Genomic DNA, 21,205 nt, shown 5'->3' with positions numbered 1-21,205 from the left:
ATTAATAAAATATGAAATTTATTGCCAAAGGTCGGGTTAGAACTGATTGGAAATCGGTGTTAATGGTTCTTTGGGTAATGACTTCCATTCTATTCCAGAAAAAAAAAGGAGTGAAATCAATTTATTTCAGGGCGAAAAATATAAATTGTATGGGAATTTATGGCCCTCAATAAGGTAACATGAAATTTTAGATATAAATTAAAATGAAAAAGTGCTATTTTTTTTCATTTGAAATAGAATTTCCCCAAAGAAAAGTTGAAAAGTATCAGTAGGTTTTGCCGACAGATGTATACCCTCAGCCAATATTCGATTCTTTAAATATATTTTGAAATCTGTTATGATTATTCAAATGGGCCAATATTGTCCATTTCGTATCGGACCTAAATAATTATAATTTAAATATTGCGACGTGCCAAGTTTGGACTATATCCTTCAATTTATAGGAGAAATGTGATAATTTTTATAAATTTAAATACCACATATAGTCGACCGAAATATTCCATTTTTATACCCTCCACCATAGTATGGAGGATATATTAAGTTTGTCATTCCGTTTGTAACACATCGAAATATACATTTTACATCCCAGCATAAAATTCTATGTCGATTTAGCGATGTCCGTCCGACATTATTCACCGGAATTGTTTTAAATTTGGTATTTGAAAATCGAAATGGATACTTCAACCTAAGGAAGAAAATTGTCTGTGCAGGTCCATGTTTTGGTACAGCCCCCATATAACGGTACCTCCCGATATTCGGTATTTTTATGATTTTAGCTACATTATTCACCGATTTTTTTTTAAAATTTCGCATTTGAATATTGTGATGGATGTGAAGTTACATATGCAGGTCCATGTCGTAGTATAGACCCTAAAACAGCTACATTCGGTATTTTTAAGATTTGAAGACAATTTTTAACGGAGCAAGTTGTAAACATGTTTCGCAAGTAATGACGGAAGAAAGTATTGAAAATTGTGACCCTTTGTGGGTGAGCTACCAGAAGTTCAGGTTCGCAGATATATATCATTTTCGCAAAAGATCTTGTGTTAGCAAAAATGTTTGTATGTGTGAAATTTGAAAAGAGTTGGATGCTTATTTCGCTTTCTTTGAGCTTGAGGTACCAGAGGGAATAGACTGACATATAAAGATAACTTATTCCGAATTTTATAAACGGTTTGGCCTCTTTTGTAAGGAACCAGAACCAGAACCAGAAGAAATGGTCCGCTCTCTACCATCTTTATAGCAAATCTTGTCTTGATGGAAATATTGAGATGTACCAAGTCTAAGCGGAATCGGACGTTAATTTCGCGTTTTATTAGCTTCATGGATAAAAATGTTGACCCTTTGTGGGGGAGGTACCAGAAGGAATGGGCTAATATATCCCATCTTCACATTAGATATTGTTTTAATAAACATAATGGCATGTGTGAAATTTGAAGAGAACGGATTTTATAATCGTTTTTGGTTATTCAAATCTTTGACCCTTTAAGGCGGAGATACCAGGAGAAATGGTCCAATCTCTACAATCTTTATAACAGAGCTTATCTTGATGGAAATATTGAGATGTGACAAGTCTGAATAGAATCGAATAATAATATCTTATTTTAGGAGCTTCATGGGTATTCAAAACTTTGAATCTTTGTGGGGAAGGTACCAGAAGGAGTGGACTGATATATCCCATCTACACATCAGTTCTTGTGTTAGTAGAAATAATGTGTTGTGTGAAACATGATAATAACCTCATGCTTCTTTCGGATTTTATAATGGTTTTGGTTATTCAAAACTTTGACCCTTTAAGGCGGAGGTACCAGAAGGAATGGTTCGACTTATAGTCCATTTATAACAGATCTTGTGTTGATAGAAATATTGAGGTGTGCCACAACTGAATGAAATTGGATGTTAATTTCGGATTTTATGAGCTTCATGGACATTCAAAGTTTTGAACCTTGTGGAGGATTTACCAGAAGGAATGGACCGATATATTCGATCTTCACATCAGACCTTGGGTTAGGAAAAATATTGTGATGTGTGTAATTTGAAGATTATCGCACATATCACATTTTAAAAGAGTTATAATTATTCCAAATATTGACCCTTTGAGGGAGAGGTACTCGATGTCGATTTTCGAACCTGATGCAAATATTAGCATTTGGAAAGTTGGAGCAAAATCGGATTATATTTTCTCTTTCTGTGTAGTAAAACATTTTTTGTTAATTTCGACCTATTGTTAGGAGGTGCCAGAAGGAGTATGCCGGTATGTTCCATCTTAACACCAGATCTTGGGTTAATTAAAATATTGGGATGTGTGAAATTTGAAGGCAATCGGACGCTTACGTCACATTTTATAAAAGTTATAATTATTCAAAATGTTGACCCTTTTTAGATTTTCCTTTAGGAAATCTCCTATTCAGCCCCGGCCGAATAAAGTTTCTTTTATGAAATCTCCTATTCAGCCCCGGCTGAATAGAGTTTCCTTTAGGAAATCTCCTAATCTACCTCGTTTCCTTTAAGAAATCTCCTAGAGCTTGTCCTACTTAGCTCCGACAGAATTTCAAAATTTTCAAAACTCAAATTTGATTTTAATTTAACCCACGGCTAAATAGAGTTTCCTTTAGAAATTTTTCTATTCAGCCGGCGCTGAATACAGTTTTCCATAATGAAATATTTTATTCAGCCGGTGCTGAATACAGTTTCCCCGATGAGAAATTTCTATTCAGCAGGGGCTGAAAATAGTTTCCCATTAGGAAAACTTATATTCAGCTCCGGCAGAATAGAGTTTCCTTAAGGAAAACTTCTGTTCAGCCCCGGCTGAATTTCCTATAGGAAATCTCCTATTCTATATTTAGCCGGGAAGGAATAAAGTTTCCCATTATGAAATAAAATTTGGAAATCTCGGGGCTGAATAGAGTTTAGCAAATAGGAAATCTCCTTTTCAGCCGGGACCGAATAGAGTTTCCCCGATAGAAAATCTCCTATCCTAAATTTAAAAAAAAATCAATTTTATTTTAATTTCATATAATTTTTTTTAAATTTCGAAATTTTTATCTTCCTCTATATGCAATCATGTGCCTTTAATGTCAGCATAAAAAATGCATAAATTTTATTTAAGTATCGTCTCGTAGATAAACAAAATGATAATAAATTCCATTTTAAACAGAGACTTGCCAGAAAAATATTGATTAATGTCTTTTCGATTTTTGTTCATATTTCATTACGATTCCTTTCAATTTTTTTAACGGCTTCAGAAAATTGTTTATAAATTGAAGAATTAATGACACATTTATGGAAGTGTCAAATGGAATGTTTTGAATGGCAGGCAAGTGGATGAGTTATTTTTATTCGAAAGATACATAAATGACTCATTGTTTTAATTTCAATACAAAGTGGAGTGAATAATAATATTGTTTTTTGGGTATTTAATTCTTAAGCTCTTTGGGGTTCAATTACCCCGAAAAAAAACTATTTAATTTTGAAAATCAAATTTCATGGAAAAATTATTTGGAATTTATTTACCATGGAAACCACAAAAATTGTTATTACAAAAAAGAAACTTATCTGCATCGTTCGTTTCGTTATACCTGAGGCCAAATTCACTCACCCAATTTGGATATAGAATTAATGGATTTTAATTTTTAATTATTTTATTGTAACTAAATACACAAAAATATTTGAACTACAACACGACACTATTTACCAGGAAAATTAAAATAAAAACAGCAACATCATCAGCATTATAATGATGGTCGTAAATACAGACGGCAAAGTATTTAATTAATTTTACACAATAAAGTCATCGCATAATGCTAATGTTTACATGAAATTTTTATTTTTGTTGTTATTTGTTTGGTTGTTGTTAAAGGTATTTACTCTAAATTGATATTTAAGTCACATTAACCTCAGCCAGGCCACTAACAATGGACTATAATTTTCCCCCAATTGTTTACATGGACATTTTTCCATCATTTATTTATGAGATTGAAAATAATTTGTGTTTTTTGGGCGGAAAAATAAAAAAACAAATCACGTAATCCACGGTAAATCAAAGAGAGCGAGAGGCAGTGATGTAGTAAAATATAAAAAAAATCGATGCATGTATTCCAATAACCTACGTCGGTTGTCAAAATAGATTTAAGAGTTCTTGAAATGTTACGGAGCTAAATGTGAGTGGAAAATGTTAAACAAATACTTTAATTCAGTCCAGCTTCAGGAAACTACACTGTTCAAAAAAAAAAAAATAAATAACAGGAAAAATTAGTGAATAATGAAAATAGAGCTAAAAATAGAAGACACTTGTATCGGTGTTTTGAAACGGGATTAAACGATACGGGGACTATATCCAAATCTGGACCGATCTTAATACAATTTGGCAGAAGAATTCCTGGGCTATATCTGATATCTGGTACCGAATATTATTGTTGTCGAATGCATATTACGAATGTGAGGGACTTAAACACCAAATCGGATGAAACATATATATGGGAGCTATACCTATATCTGAACGGATTTTCATTAAATTTGATTTACTTGCTTCTCAACTGAATTCGGTCGGCTGTGCCTAAATTCAGGTCATTTGCACTGATATTGGCCATTTGGTCCAAAATGAAACCGAAATCTCTTAAAGATATATATTGGAGCTATATCCAAATCTGCACCGATCTTGATAAAATTTGGCAGAGGTATTTTCGAGAAGTATCTGATATCCGACACCAAATATAATTCTTCAGGAGTGCATATTACGCATGTGAGTGACTTACAACCCCAAATCGGACGAAACATATGTATTGGTGCTATAGCTATATCTGAACCGATATTCATCAAATTTGATTTACTTGCTTCTGGACTGAATTCAGTGGGATTTGCCAAAATTCAGGTCATTTGAAGTGATATTAGCCATTTGGTGCAAAATTAACCCCAAATCGGTTAAAGATATATATGGGAGCTATATCCAAATCTGAACCGATCTTGATAAAATTTGACAGAGGTATTTTCTAGTAGTATCTGATGTCCGACACCATATATAATTCTTCAGGAGTGCATATTACGCATGTGAGGGACTTACAACCCCAAATCGGACGAAACATATGTATTGGTGCTATAGCTATATCTGAATGGATTTTCATCAAATTTGATTTACTTGCTTCTCAACTGAATTCAATCGGCTGTGCCAAAATTCAGGTCATTTGAAGTGATATTGGCCATTTGGTGCAAAATTAACCCCAAATCGGTTAAAGATATATATGGGAGCTATATCCAAATCTGAACCGATCTTGATAAAATTTGACAGAGGTATTTTCTAGTAGTATCTGATGTCCGACACCATATATAATTCTTCAGGAGTGCATGTTACGCATGTGAGGGACTTACAACCCCAAATCGGACGAAACATATGTATTGGTGCTATAGCTATATCTGAACGGATTTTCATCAAATTTGGTTTACTTGCTTCCAAAATTTGCCAAAATTCAGGTCATTTGAAGTGATATTGGCCATTTGGTGCACAATTAACCCGAAATCGGCTGAAGATCTATATGGGAGCTATATCCAAATCTGAACCGATCTTGATAAAATTTGACAGAGGTATTTGCTAGTAGTATCTGATTTCCGACACCATATATAATTCTTCAGGAGTGCATATTACGCATGTGAGGGATTTACAACCCCAAATCGGATGAAACATATATATGGGTGCTATAGCTATATCTGAATGGATTTTCATCAAATTTGATTTACTTGCTTCTGGACTGAATTCAGTGGGATTTGCCAAAATTCAGGTCATTTGGAGTGATATTGGCCATTTGATACAAAATTAGCCCGAAATCGGTAAAAGATATGTATGGGAGCTATATCCAAATTCGAACCGATCTTGATAAAATTTGACAGAAGTATTTTCGAACAGTATCTGATGTCCGGTGCCAAATATAATTCTTCAGGAGTGCATATTACGCATGTGGGGGACTTACAGCCCAAATCGGACGAAACATGTGTATGGGTGCTATAGCTATATCTGAACCGATTTTCTGCAAATTTTATGTATTTGCTTCTTGACTGAATTCGGTGGGATGTGCCAAAATTCAGGTCATTTTATATTGGTCCTTTCGTGCAAAATAAACCGAAATCGGTAGAAGATATATGAGAACTTTATCTAAATCTGATCCGATTTTCACTAGTTTCAATAGAGTTCGTCCTTGGGCTAATCAAATAATGTTTTTGAAATTTCATCTCAATCGGATAATAAATGCGACCTGCATTTTAGTCACAGAATACATAGACAGACGGGCTGACATGCATAAATCGACTCGGAAAGTGATTCTATGAAGATCATCAAAAGTAACTATGGGTATATCTGGGTTCCTCCTCCCTGTTACAAACAAATGCACAAAGACCTAACACCTTTCCCACTATGTGGTGGAGGCTATAAAAATATACATGGGTAGGGAAATATGGTCCTCCAAACGTTTCAAAAAATATGAAAGACATTGAAACTGACCCCTTCTATTTAGGGTACTTTTCTATTTTTAGCTCTACTTTCATAATCAACTGAGGTTTTCTTGTATTTATTGAAAAAAAAATTGCTGTAGGACCGTCTGGCTAGCAGTTTCCCCACTGGAAACTCAGCTCAGGTAAGACTGAACAATAGATTTTCCTCAAGACGTCTCTATTCAGTTCCGGTTGAAAATCTAATCTGTCCCAGGCCACTAGAGGGTTTTTTTCTAAAGAAGTCTTATCTGAATGGTAGGTTTTCCCCATGGAAACTCTATTCAGTTTGATCTGAATACATGTTTCTCCATCATATATTTTATTCTGCCCTTCAAAAAATGGTTTTGCCACCGGAAAATTTATTCAGGAAAATCGAAGCAGACCCGGATGACTAGAGGTTTTTACAGCCCTATCTGAATAGTAGGTTTTCCCCCATAGAAACTCCGTTCAGCCAGTTCTGAATAAAAGTTTCCTCATCGGTAACTCTGTTTTTCCCTTCAGAAAAAAAATTGTCATCTGAACTTCTATTCAGAATAAGAGTTTTCATCTCAGAAACTTTATTAAGACTTTGCTGTTTCCCATTCGGAAACTCTATTTGGTGGGGTTGCGTTAATTTCGATTTCATTTCCTCCAGTTCTTCTTTGAATTTCTCATTATTTATTTCCCAGTAAATCCTGAAAGATATCGAAAGTGAAAAGCAAATGTACAACTTATCGATTGAAATTCCCCTAACTGTCCACCATTTGATGGACATTCATTGTTTTTAAATTTCATTCTCCGCTTTTAATATTCATTTACGCTCTTGTTGATGATGCTTCAATGCATCGTCGTCGTCGTCTTCTTCCACTTCTCCTGTTTCATGGTATTATTAAATTTTGTATGCGATTAATTTTCAAAAGTGCGTTATGAATTTTAATGAAACATTAAATTACATTACGAATGCTATACTGATGATGCTGCCGCTGTCGCTGCCTCTGCCACTGGCTCTGCTACGGCCATCATCAGCAAGCACTTGATTTCATGGCAAATGCGTATAATTGACGTTGAATTTTCAAGTACCTACTTCTTCCATTTCGCTGCAATGTCCTCTTTATTGAAGTCAGTGTGAATGTCATTACCAGGAAATATTGAAAACATAAAAAATAATAAAGCAAACGATTTGTTATTGTTGTGGATCGGCTGTTTTGCTTTAATATTTTGTAAATAGTTTTCAATAATTTTTTTCATAATAAAGTTGAAATTGAATCAATCAAGTAGTGCTGATGGCAATAAAGGGAAAAAAGTAAATTTTATGGTTTTGCCTAGGAAAAATTTTATTCAGCCGAGATGGGAAAGGAAATTACAGGGTGAGATGAAAAAAACTGCAACCAATTTCAGACTGATGTCATTTCTAAGCCACTCGTCCGACAGCTGTTAAAATTATTCCTATGACAGCTCATTATATTATTTACAAGCGTATAAAAGCATTTTGGTGAGAATTTTCCAGAATTCAAGCGTGTTGGTGAGATTTCTTTATATTTGGCCGGAAAATCACATGTGGCTATCGTTAGAGCACTCCAGCATTTAAATGTGAATAAATCTTTTGTATCTCGTACCATCGCTCGTTACCGCGACGTCAAGGGAGTGGACGGAAGAAAACAGCACCAATAGCAGAAATGGTTCGAAAAATAAAGAGGCGACTTGATAGAAACCTGCGTCGCAGTGGCGCTAAAAATGGCTCGTGAGCTGAACATATCCCAATATTCCATTCGGCAAATGTTAGAAAAAATAGCTCAGGGTAAAGCCATTGAAATTCCAAAAAGTGCAAGAACTTACACCCCAATAAAAAGAAAATAGACTCAAAAGAGCTTAAGAGTGGCTTCGCTTGGCCGAAAGTGGTGAACTGCCGAATTTGGTTTTCTCCGATGAGAAAACATTCGTTGTCCAGCAATTTGTATGTGTGCAAACAAAATAATCGTGTTTGCTTGCCAAAGAGGTCAGCTTAAAATGTGCACCTTCGGTTGGCCACCAGAAGTCAATGGTTACAAAATGAGGTCCCTCGCTTCATTTCCAGCGCACAATGGCCACCAAAATCTACGGATACCAATCCGTTGGACTTTTGTGTTTGGAGTATTTTGGAAGCAGGTTGGCACTAAGAAATACCAAAGTGTCGATCACCTCAAGCAAGCGCTTCGCCGGGAATGGGCCAAAATACCGCAGAGCAACATTCGGGCAGCGTGGCCCTTTGAAGGCCATAAAAGTGAGCAATTCGAACAAATCTAAACATCAATCAAATTAAAAAAAAAAAAAACAAGTAAAAAAGCTGTAAGTTCGACCGGGCCGAACTTTGAATACGCTCCACCATTTGGAACGAATTTGACAATGCTCAAAAACAAAAAATTCGTTAAAAATTATGTTAAAATCTTAAAAATTCCGAATGTAGCTGATACATAAGGGTCTATACGACGACGTGGACCTGCACAGACAATTTTCTTCTTTGGATGTAGTATCCATTACGAACTTCAAATACCAAATTTGAAACAATTCCGGTGAATAATGGTCGGTAAAATAATCAAAATACCGAATATCGGGAGGTACCGTTATATGGAGACTATACGAAGACGTGGACCTGCACAAAGAATTTTCTTCTTTGGCTGTAGTATCCATTACGAACTTCGAAGACGTGAACCTGCACAGACAATTTTCTGGCATAGGCTGAAGGATTCATTACGAACTTCAAATACCAACTTTGAAACAATTCCGGTGAATAATGTCGGTAAAATCAAAATACCGAATATGGGGAGGTACCGTTATATGGGGGCTATACGAAGGCGTGGACCTGCACAGACAATTTTCTGTCATAGGCTGTAGTAATAATTTCAAACTTCAAATACCAAATTTGAAATAATTCCGATGAATATTGTCGCAAAAATCATCAAAATACCGAATATCGGGAGGTACCGTTATATGGGGGCTATACCAAAACGTGGACCATTTTCAAGACCAAAATTTCTGCAGACATTATATACAGTTGAGTGAAATTTTATCAATCTATTTCAATTCGTTCGGAAGATAGAGTGATTTCCACAGACGGACCGACGGACATAGCTAAATCGACATAGAATTTTATGCTTATCAAGAATATATATACTTTGTGGGGTCTAAAATGTATATTTCGGGGTGTTACAAACGGAATGACAAACTTAATATACCCTCCATACTATGGTGGAGGGTATAAAAATTTTAAAAAAATTTGGCGTTTGACTTTGTTGCAGTTCTTTTTCTCACCCTTTATTTTTCAACCGAGCGAAATGCAATTTTCTATGGGAAACCTGTAATTTATACAGTCTGATTTTTAAATTTTCCTTTTATTTCTCTCAACATTTTCAACTTTTCGTTATGTTATGTTTTGATTTAAATAAAACCCTCTTGTAAACTTCTAAGACTAACAACCAAACACTACCACTGCCACACCACTTCAACCACCCATGACCCACCGGCCCACTTATCTATCTCCCCCTCGTCCATGACAATATCTTAATTAAAGCTATTATAAATCATTTTATTTTTGTGTGATAAAACTCGACTCAAAGACACCGGCACAATGGCACATTTATCCACTCGAGTGAGACCCTCTCGAGTGGAGGACAAAAGACTTTCGGACATTTGGATAAGATCAAAAGCTACAGCAACAACAACACCAAAGCAGGAGTAGAAGCAGCAGTAGTAGATGTTGTTGTAGTCGTCGTCGTCGTCGTCAGGACAACACTTCTCCTATAAATAATAATAATAAAAGTTATTATGGTAATAAATTTATTTAAAAGAATTTTCACACAACCTTAACAACCAGCCAACCAACCAACCAACCTTTCTTCTCTACGATAAAAGGACATTGGGCTTTAAACAAATAGCAGTATTCAAAAATTGTTCTGTTCTTGTTGTTGAAAAGCATTTTGTTAATAGACTTGAACTGGATATTCTCATAAGAGTAATATTTTGGAGATACCTGGGTACATAAGTTTTTGGGCAGTGGTGAACTCCTAGATTCCTGGTGAGGGAGTGAATTTTATTAAATTAATGACTTGTAAAGGTGATTTTCATAATATTTTTAGCATAAAGGCAGTAATTTAGCAAATGAATTATGTTTAATTACTTCAAAGGCCAATTAATAACAAAATTCAGAGATGAGAGAGAAAGAGAGAAATTTCATTAAAGAAAATTAAAATTTAAATTTTGGGAAGAGGAGTTTAAGAGAGCTTAACTAATATGGAATAGAGATTTTTTGAGTTTTAAGTTAAAAAAAAAAAAAAAAACTATGACATGAAGATCACGCAGGAAACATTTAAATACGGAATGATGGGTTCATATAGTTCATATGTACACTGAGCAACACAAAAAAAAAATAATTACAGAAAAAATATAGTATATTAATGAAATAGAGCAAAGAATGTTTGCGAGTATCGGTCTTGGTCGAAGTAAAGTTTACCTCGAGAAGTATCTTAAATAGAGAAGGTAATTTCAAAACTCTTCCTCTTTTTAAATTTTGGAATAACAAAGTCTTGAAGTCTTTGCAATTTATGCATAAAGTGTCTTCGGCAATATTTCTGATAAAAATATGAGGATTAATTTGGTCGACAATTTTAAGCTCCTATTAAGTCAACATAGGGGTCTTTTTTCATTCTATGGAGGGTTTATTAGCTTTGTCATATCGTTTGTAACATCTCCAAATATTCATTATAGACCCTACAAAGTATATATTTTCTGGATCAGCGTCAAATTCTAAGACGATCTAGATATCTTAGACGATCTGTCCGTATGTCTTTTGTAATCACGCTATCTTTCGAACGAATTGAGATAGAAGGCTAACATATTGCAATATGACGGTACCTTCCGATATTCGATATTTAATGATTTTTGCGACATTATTCACAGGAATCGTATCAAATTTCGTATTTGAAGTTTGCAATGGGTACTACAGCCTATGATATAGCCCCCCCCCCCCCCCCCCCCAATATAACGGTATCTCCCGATAGTCGGTATTTTGATGTTTTGAGGAACATTATTCACCGTAATTGTAACAAATTATTTTTACGTATTTTAAGTTCGTAATGGGAACTACAGCATAAAAAATATTTCGCAAGCAGCTCCACGTCTGCGTATAGCCACCATATAAGGGTACCTCCTGGTATCCTGGTATTTTGATGATTTCAGCAACACTACTCACAGTCTATGACAAAAATTTTTGTTTGAAGGTACACGTCTTCGTATAGCCCCCATATGACGGTACCTCCCGACATTTGGTATTTTGATGATTCTTACAACATTATTTAACGAACATGTAGCAAATTTCGTATTGGAAGATCTTAATGGGTACTACAACCTATGGCAAAAAATTCGTATGCAGGTCCACGTCTTTGTGCAGCCCCCATATAGCGGTACCTCCCGATATTCGATATTTTAATGATTTTAGCGACATTATTCACTGGAACTATTTCAAATTTCGTATTTGAAGTTCGTAATAGGTACTATTCGTATGGTCCCCATGTAACGGTCTTCAATTAAGTAGTAGTTTTCGGATTTTTTTTTAAATTTCAAATTCCTTCCAAATGTTGGCGGGTATTAAAAGTTCAGCCCGACCGAACTTATCTCCTTTTTTACTTGTTTATAAAAACAACGTTTGTTTATTAGTGGAGAAAGATGGTTATGTTTACCAGGGGGTAAGGAAGGGAATGTCTAGGTTCTGTTCCCCGGTTTTCTTGTCTGGGATTATTTTGATTGACAGTTTTAACCTCCAAATTGATCTTAATTTCCATAGGGCCAAGGTTGAAAATGGCTGTATCGGTCACATGTATGGTCCGATTGATGGTGATTGTGGCTAAAAAACTAAACCCAATAAATATTTGTCAAGAACGAACTAGATTCCGATATAGCTTCTCCCTATATATTATATATGGGGGTACGAGTTCTGATCGTCATAAAATTGAATATTTAAGGTTTATAAATCAAATGAAAACAAATAAAAAAGTTGTAAGTTCGGCCAGGCCGAACCTTGAATACCCTCCATCATTTGGAACAAATTTGGCAATTTTTAAATAATAAAAACTGTTAAAAATACGATGACGTGGACCAGCATATGCAACTTTTATCATAATATTCTAATGCAAAACTTGAAAAAATCGGTGAATAATGGTTATATGGGGGCTATAAGAAGACGTGGACCGGTACAGACAATTTTTGTCATAGGCTATAGCATCCGTTACGAACTTTAAATACCAAATTTGAAATAATTCCGGTGGATAATGTCGCTAAAAACATCAAAATATTGAATACTGAATATCAAGAGATGCCTTTATATTTGGGCTATACGAAGACGTGGACCTCCACTAACAATATTCTTTCTTTGGCTGTAGTATCCGTTACGAACTTCAAATACCAAATTTTAAACAATTTCGGTGAATAATGTCGCTAAAATCATGAAAATACCGAATTACAGAAGGTACCATTATATGAGGACCATATGAAGACTTGGACCTGCACTGACAATTTTCTCTCACAGGCTGTAGTGTCCGCTAAGAACTTCAAATATCAAATTTGAAACAATTCCGGTGAATAATGTCGCAAAAATCATCAAAATATCGAATATCGGGAGGTACCGTTATGTGGCGGGTATAAACATTACAGGGAGAAAATCTTTTGAATCAAAAACATCTTTGGTTTTTATTTATTTATTTATTTTTTATTTATTATTTTTTTATTTATTTATTTATTTATTTATTTTTTTTTTTTGGACTCCCTAATATACGCATATAGTACACTGTGCGACAGCAAAAATACACACTTGCTCTAATATTGGAAAAGTGGTATGTGGGAGCCCACAGATGACGAATATTGCTTTGGGATTTCTGAAACTCGAAATTTCCCTGTATTTACCGTCATAAAATCAATTTTCGGAGTGACCCAGAAAAAGAAGTGTTTTTTATGATTAAAGGGGAAAGTAGAAATAGAAATATTCCGATGTATCAGACTTAGGTCAGAATCAAAATAGACAATATTAACCCACTCCTTTGGTACCTCCTCTCTAAAGGGTACATATTTTCAATTATCATAACGCGTGTCTATCTAATTTATTAAAATAAATGGACAATGAAATATTCTGAAACTCATTTAAACTATTTTTATACCACTTATTTTCTTTCCAAAAATAAATAATTAATTTATCTAAAAATATGTATATGATTTTAATTAATTGCTTATATTTCTAGGACCACCTGGTGTACCCGGCGACAGAGGTGAAATGGGTCCTGCTGGCCCACCCGGACCACCTGGTGAGAAGGGTCCACGCGGCAAACGTGGCAAGCGGGTAAGTAACTCAATTTTATTTTAACAATATCCTTTCCTATACGAAAGGGTAATTGAGAATGCAAAACACTCTTTTGTAAATACTTCGAAACGAACTCTCCTCTTGTAAAAAAAAACCACAAATATATACATATGTACATTGTATATAAAACACATACAAGCAAAAAAAACACCCACCACATGTATGTACACACATAACTACAAATGCTGTAAATATTTTGTTAGGTTAAATCGAAAGTGCAAAACTCCATTACAAACGTGTTTTTCGGTTTTTTATCTGCCTTGTTTTATACGTAAACAATGTAAAGTACCAGAAATGCCTGTGTGATTGACTGACTGAATGACAGAATGTCTGACTGCCTGCCGCTTGCTTGTATGATTGCCTGCAGAGCACGTAACTATAGGGGAAAATGAAAAAAAAAAAATGCCATCCAAAATACGAATATGTAACACCTTTAGATATCAAGAAAAATCTCAAACCCAAAGACCCCTCCATTTCTCCAGACATTATATTTTTTTTTTTTCTTGGAAGAAATAAAAAACGATCCCTTTTTTATCCTCCCCACCCAACCAATGCATGCTGCACTTCGGCCTGTATTATATCTAAAACTTCCCAAAAAAGGAAAAGAAAACAAATTTCTTTATTTTTTAAGCAAAACTCTAGCCAAACAATAAAAAAAAGAAAACAAGAAACGTATTACCAAACTATTGACATTCGACTTATCGAACGAAAATAGCAAACACCAAACACTTAGGCGACAACAAACTTCAGTGGAAACTTTTGTCAAAATGTGTTGCAAACGTGGAACTAAACACGATTAAGGATTTTTTTTTTGAAAATCCCCAATAGGAACAATGGCAGCAACCATGTTAAAATAATTTTTATTTTTTTTCTTTGTGCAAAAAGTTTGCCAAGCCGTAAAATTATGTTTGTTTTTATCTTGGGTGCGCTGGTTTTACACAAAAAAAAATAAAAAAACACGAAAGTAACACTCTCTGTGAACCAACTCTTATTAGATGTCAAACTGGGAGAACTGCAACATCGATAACATGTCAAACAACAACGTAAGTTTACTTTAAGTTACCCAAAATCCTCAACTCCTAACTGTGCCATTGGAAGAAAACGAAAATACGGGGAAAATGTAAAATCCCAAACCTGAGGATTGAATGACGTAGATGCTGCTCCTGTTCCTGCTTTGTGGGAGAGCCATAGAGATAAATGTGGTTGTCTAACATAACCTAACAAGGTGTAACTGTTAAATCACAATATAAATGACGCTTTTTAAGAGAATTATATATAATGCATGGAACTGTTAAAGACACACACTAAGGTATAGAGGTCTGCACAGTGTTATGAAAATGCTTTAAGGGAACGACATTATTTAAATACATTCCAACTAAGAGAGATTATTTATTAATAATCTCGTTTAATTTGGAACGCATCGAAATATTCCTGAAGAATCTACGTGTTTTTGATGAAAAGTAAATTTTACGTCAACTTAACTGCGAACAGCGATTCATAATTTTTGAAGGCCAACAACTTATTTACTGTCGTATCTTATATCCAAAATATTTATGAGGTCCGTTAAAAAAATACCAAAGCCAAGGTAACTAAAAAATTAGTTCAGCATAGGTGGGTGTGTGCTTCTAAAGATGTATATTTTTATACCCCCCATCTTGTCGTTCCGTTTGTAACTTCCTTAAATATTCGTCGTAGACCCCATAAAGTATATATATATTCATAATCAGCATAAAATCTAAGTCGATTTATCAAGTTCCGTCAGTCTGTGGAAATCACTATAGCTTCCGAACAAAATGAAGTAAGTCGATAAAATTTTACTTAAATGCGTATTATGTCTGCAGAACTTTTGGTATTGAAAATGGACCAAGTAAATGGACCACGTCTTCGTATAGCCCCCATATAACGGTACCCCCCGATATTCGGTATTTCGATGATTTTAGCGACATTATTTACCGGAATTGTTTCAAATTTAGTATTTGAAGTTCGCAATGAATACTACAGCCTATGACAGAAAATTTCGTGTGCAGGTGCACGTTTTGGTATAGCCCCCATATAACGGTACCTCCCGATATTGGGTATTTTGATGATTTTAGAGACATTATATACCGGAACTATTTAAAATTTAGTATTTGAAATTCGTAATGAATACTACAGCCTATGACAGAAAATTGTCTGTGCAGGTTCCGTCTTCGTATAGCCCCCATATAACGGTACCTCCCGATATTGAGTATTTTGATGATTTTAGAGACATTATATACCGGAACTATTTAAAATTTAGTATTTGAGTTTCATAATGAATACCACAGCCTATGACAGAAAATTGTCTGTGCAGGTTCACGTATAGCCCCAATATAACGGTACCTCCCCATATGCGGTATTTATATGATTTTAGCCACATTACTTACCGGAATTATTTAAAATTTAGTATTTGAAATTGGTAATGGATACTAAAGCCTATGACAGAAAATTGTCTTTGCAGGTCCACGTCTTCGTATAGCCCCCATAAAAAGGTACCTCCCGATATTCGGTATTTTGATGATTTTTCAAATTTGGTATTTGAATTTCATAATGAATACTACAGCCTATGACAGAAAATTGTCAGTGCAGGTTCACGTCTTCGTATAGCCACCATATAACGGAACCCACGATATTCTGTATTTCGAGGATTTTAGCGATATTATTTACCGGAATTATTTCAAATTTAGTATTTGAAGTTCGCAATGGATACTTCAGCCCAAGACAGAAAATTTTCGGTGCAGGTCCTCGTCTTTGTATAGCCCCATATATCGGTACATCCGATATTCGGTATTTTGAGGATTCTATCGACATTATCTACCGGAATTATTTCAAATTTGGTATTTGAAGTTCGTAATGGATACTACAATCTAAGACAGAATATTGTGTGTGCAGGTCCACGTCTTCGTAGAGCCTCTATATAACTGTACCTCCCGATATTCGGTATTTTGATGATTTTGGGTACATTATTACCGATTTTTGTAAGTTTCGCATTTGAGTATTGTAATGGCTTATGACAAAAGTTACCTATGCAGGTCCATGACCCTAATATTAGCTGTTATATTCGGTAGTTTTAAGATTTCAACAGAATTTTTAACGGATTTTATTGTTTTTGAGAGTTGCTAAATTCGTTCCAAATGGTGTAGGGTATTCAAAGTTCGGCCCGGCCGAACTGACAGCTTTTTTACTTGTTTTTAATAATTTTGGTTGAAAATATTTTCCTCAAAGATATTCTAAAATCCATCTTTGGAAAGTTACTCAATGTTGGTACAGGTGTTGTTACTTTATTCCTAGCCATACACTCTAAACATGACCGATCTTTAATCCATTTTTATAACCTGAACCTCGTAACATCAGAAGCATTGAATATACTCCATATCTCTTTGTTCTAAAATCAGTTTTATACCAGTAAAAGAAGTCTTAAAGTCGGGTGGGGCCGACTTTAGGATACCCTACACCACTTTGCATATTTAGTAGATCGTCACATAACAAATATAAGTTTTTATGAGGAATTCGTTAGAATTAAATCACACAAACTATAATTATATATAGAGACAAATCGGACGAAGATATGTATGGGATATATCCAAATCTGAACCGGTCTCGATAAAATTTAGCAACAGTATTTCTGAGTTTTATTTGATATATTTCCCCAAATATCGTTGTCGCAGAGTAGATATTACGGCTGCGGAGGACAAAAATAACAAATCGGATGAACGAAATACATATATTTGGGATCTATAGCTATATATGAGCCGATTTCAAATTTGGCATACTTATTTTCACGCTTAATTTGGTCGTATGTGCAAAAAATTTGCACAATAAAAGGCAAATCGGACGAAGATATATATGAGAGCTGTATCTAAATTTTAACTAATTATCTCCAATTTCAATAGGTTTCGTCCTTGTGCCAAACAAATGATTTGTGCAAAATTTCGTCTGGATCGGGCAATAAATGCGACATGAACATTGTTTACAAAAATACACGACAGATGGATGGACGGACGGACATTCATAAATCGACTCAGAATGTGATTCTATGCAGATCATCAAAAAGAACTATGGGTCTATCTCGTTTTCTTTTGCCTGTTACAAGCAAATGCACAAAAACATAATACCCTGACCACCTTGTGGTGTAGGGTATAAGAATTGAAATACGAAAATGAAAATGAAGTGGAGGTACCAGAAAGTGAGCACATTTTCCAAAATATTTAACCTTATAAATTTCAAAATGGTACTCAAAATTGTCTTTAAACTTTTAAAATCGTAATATTTTCAAAGCTCTCAAAAAATGCAAGTGTATTAGGCGAAAGCCAGGTTCATTTGGAAAAAAATCCTGCTTAGATCCATTTTCAAAAATTGTTTACCGACTCACTTCCTACCATACCTTCCACCTATATTTACACTCTCAGATTTATGATCATTAACGTATGGTCAAGTTATGGTTTCACATCTCTAATTTTAGCCATAAATCGTTTCCATTTTTTTTTTTTTTTTTTTTTTTTTGAGAAGACAGTATAACCCCAGGTGAACACAATTTCTCTAGAACGACCCAAAAATCTATTTTTAGAACTCTTCACCCTCTCATTCTGCATAGTTTGAAACTGTTGCGATTTCCATTCCCAAAACACTATTTCAAAAAAAAACCCAAAATCAAACAAACCAAACATTTTGATAGCTTCATAACTCAGAATGTGATTCTATGCAGATCATCAAAAAGAACTATGGGTCTATCTCGTTTTCTTTTGCCTGTTACAAGCAAATGCACAAAAACATAATACCCTGACCACCTTGTGGTGTAGGGTATAAGAATTGAAATACGAAAATGAAAATGAAGTGGAGGTACCAGAAAGTGAGCACATTTTCCAAAATATTTAACCTTATAAATTTCAAAATGGTACTCAAAATTGTCTTTAAACTTTTAAAATCGTAATATTTTCAAAGCTCTCAAAAAATGCAAGTGTATTAGGCGAAAGCCAGGTTCATTTGGAAAAAAATCCTGCTTAGATCCATTTTCAAAAATTGTTTACCGACTCACTTCCTACCATACCTTCCACCTATATTTACACTCTCAGATTTATGATCATTAACGTATGGTCAAGTTATGGTTTCACATCTCTAATTTTAGCCATAAATCGTTTCCATTTTTTTTTTTTTTTTTTTTTTTTTTTTGAGAAGACAGTATAACCCCAGGTGAACACAATTTCTCTAGAACGACCCAAAAATCTATTTTTAGAACTCTTCACCCTCTCATTCTGCATAGTTTGAAACTGTTGCGATTTCCATTCCCAAAACACTATTTCAAAAAAAAACCCAAAATCAAACAAACCAAACATTTTGATAGCTTCATAAGATCTGCAACGCTACACATTGACATAGCACATAATCACTGTTTTCTACTGCAAACTAACCTCCTACGTCAGCCTGTCCAACTGTTCGTTTGTCTTACCGTCGTTATTTGACTGCTTCAAATTCATCGATTTAGCTGTTGCTGCTGTCGTGCATGTATTAATGTTGTAAGTGTTGTTCCCTATCTATCCCCCCTTCCCACTGGTAAAATGACGAGATACCGATAATGATTACTTTATCGACATAAGGCTAAAGACTCGACCTCAACGGTGCACCACCTACACACATCCACACACACGCTCACACACAAACAGGATTTGCCTAATCAACGAAATGGTGATGGCAGGGAAACGTATCGACGTAACCACACTAACGTTGCTGAGGTGATGTAGTTTCATCATTACTCTTAACTAGTTTCCAATGTAAACCGCATTAATGATGCCGCTGGGGTGATGAGGGGGGAGATAAAAGGGAACAAGAATATGGATAACAAGAAAACTAGTAATGAGTTTTCTTGTGGGGGGGGGGGAATAACGAGGATAGGATTATTAAGTTAACCCTGCATAATTGGGAATAATTTACAGAATAATGGGAAATATATGTTACGCATTAACGGAAGTAATACAGGATATTGCGTTTTGATGCTCATGCTATTTGTGTTGAAAAAATATTTTTATGTTTAAAAAATTGAAACTCATTTAATTCCAGTTTTCCAAGAAGATTATGTGTAAGTTTGTAGATTTACGGAATCGACAGAATTACTTATAACAAAAAAGGGTTCAACATTAAACATTTCTACAAGGAGGAAAACCTAACACCCATACTTCCGAAATCAGTAATTTCCTGAAGTATATACCCAAAATTAGGGGTATAATTTCGGAATATGGACCGATATTTCGCTACATATTAAGCCTCCTATGAAGAAATTATAAGTCCTTCTGAAAATAAAAACCTCTACCACAAGAATTCCTGCTTTATCTAAAAATATCAGATAATAGGATCTATTTTTAATTTTTTTTATTTAATTGGCTATTCGACTAATATTAAAGGTTATTGACTCTCATCAATCCGCCCTACCAAACACTTGCTTGCAATACAAAAAAAACTGTGACCCCTTTCCCCCCCTTGTAATCATAAAATTACAAGATTGTGAATTTCGAATTACAGTCTCCCTACCACCATTTCGAGATAAATGATTTCGATTTCATGGCTCCATTACAGCAACGACAACAACAACAGCTACAACACCAACAAACAATATGTTACACTGAAATTGTTACATTTCCCAATCTTCTTCACATAAATCCCTGGAAAACGAGAGGAAAAAAATCTAGGGAAGAGCCAACAGCAAAACAAGAGATTTAAAAAAGTTACAGTAGGATCCTGTTAAATGCAGCGTCGCACACAAAGACCTAGAGATTTTACATTGGCTATAGAAGACCAAAAAATCTTTTATTGGCTATAGAAGATCTATTGGCTATTTGTTTCCTATACAGGGTTGCCCATATTCGACGGACCTATGCTGAGAACGGCGTTTTTGGGATGTTCTTGGAGACCTCCAAACACTGGCTCGTACGTCAGCGATATTCTCGGCCGATCGCCTTGGTCGACTTTTATATGGCCTCTTGGGATTAGAAAGAGCCTTACCAGTCGAAAATTTTTCGTATAAACGCTTAATGGTGTTTATAGAAGGCGCACTTCTCACATTTTTTAATGTTTTAAAAGCACGTTGAGTTTTCACAATTGACTTCTTCTGTTGAGTGTAAATTTCAACTATTTCAGAGCGCTCGCGTGGCGTGTATTGGTTCATGGTAAAAATCTGCTTGGACTGACGCTTCAAACACGGTATGTCATTAAGCGATGTGACATCTCTGTCAAAAGTTATGGCGTTGCCAGTCGAATATGGGCAACCCTGTATAAGACCTGGAGGTCCTCTAGTGTCTATAGAAGGTCTGGAGGTCCTCTACTGCCTATAGAAGACCGTGAAGGTCTTCTATCGTCTTT

General features: G+C 34.9%; 1 protein-coding gene across 10 annotated transcripts in view; it reads left to right on the top strand.

The window, feature by feature from the left end:
* LOC101888466 (collagen alpha chain CG42342) overlaps positions 1-21,205 on the top strand; it is a 516,353-nt gene that overhangs the window by 391,164 nt on the left and 103,984 nt on the right. For all 10 annotated transcript variants that reach the window (XM_059120826.1, XM_059120815.1, XM_059120811.1 and 7 more), the window contains one exon: positions 13,719-13,816. In XM_059120826.1, the coding sequence (XP_058976809.1) occupies positions 13,719-13,816 (98 nt within the window). The remainder of the gene's footprint in view (positions 1-13,718; positions 13,817-21,205) is intronic.

The sequence above is a fragment of the Musca domestica genome, unplaced genomic scaffold, assembly GCF_030504385.1.
Source record: "Musca domestica strain aabys unplaced genomic scaffold, Musca_domestica.polishedcontigs.V.1.1 1, whole genome shotgun sequence".
Lineage (NCBI taxonomy): Eukaryota > Metazoa > Arthropoda > Insecta > Diptera > Muscidae > Musca > Musca domestica.
This window is presented reverse-complemented; position numbering and strand designations above follow the sequence as displayed.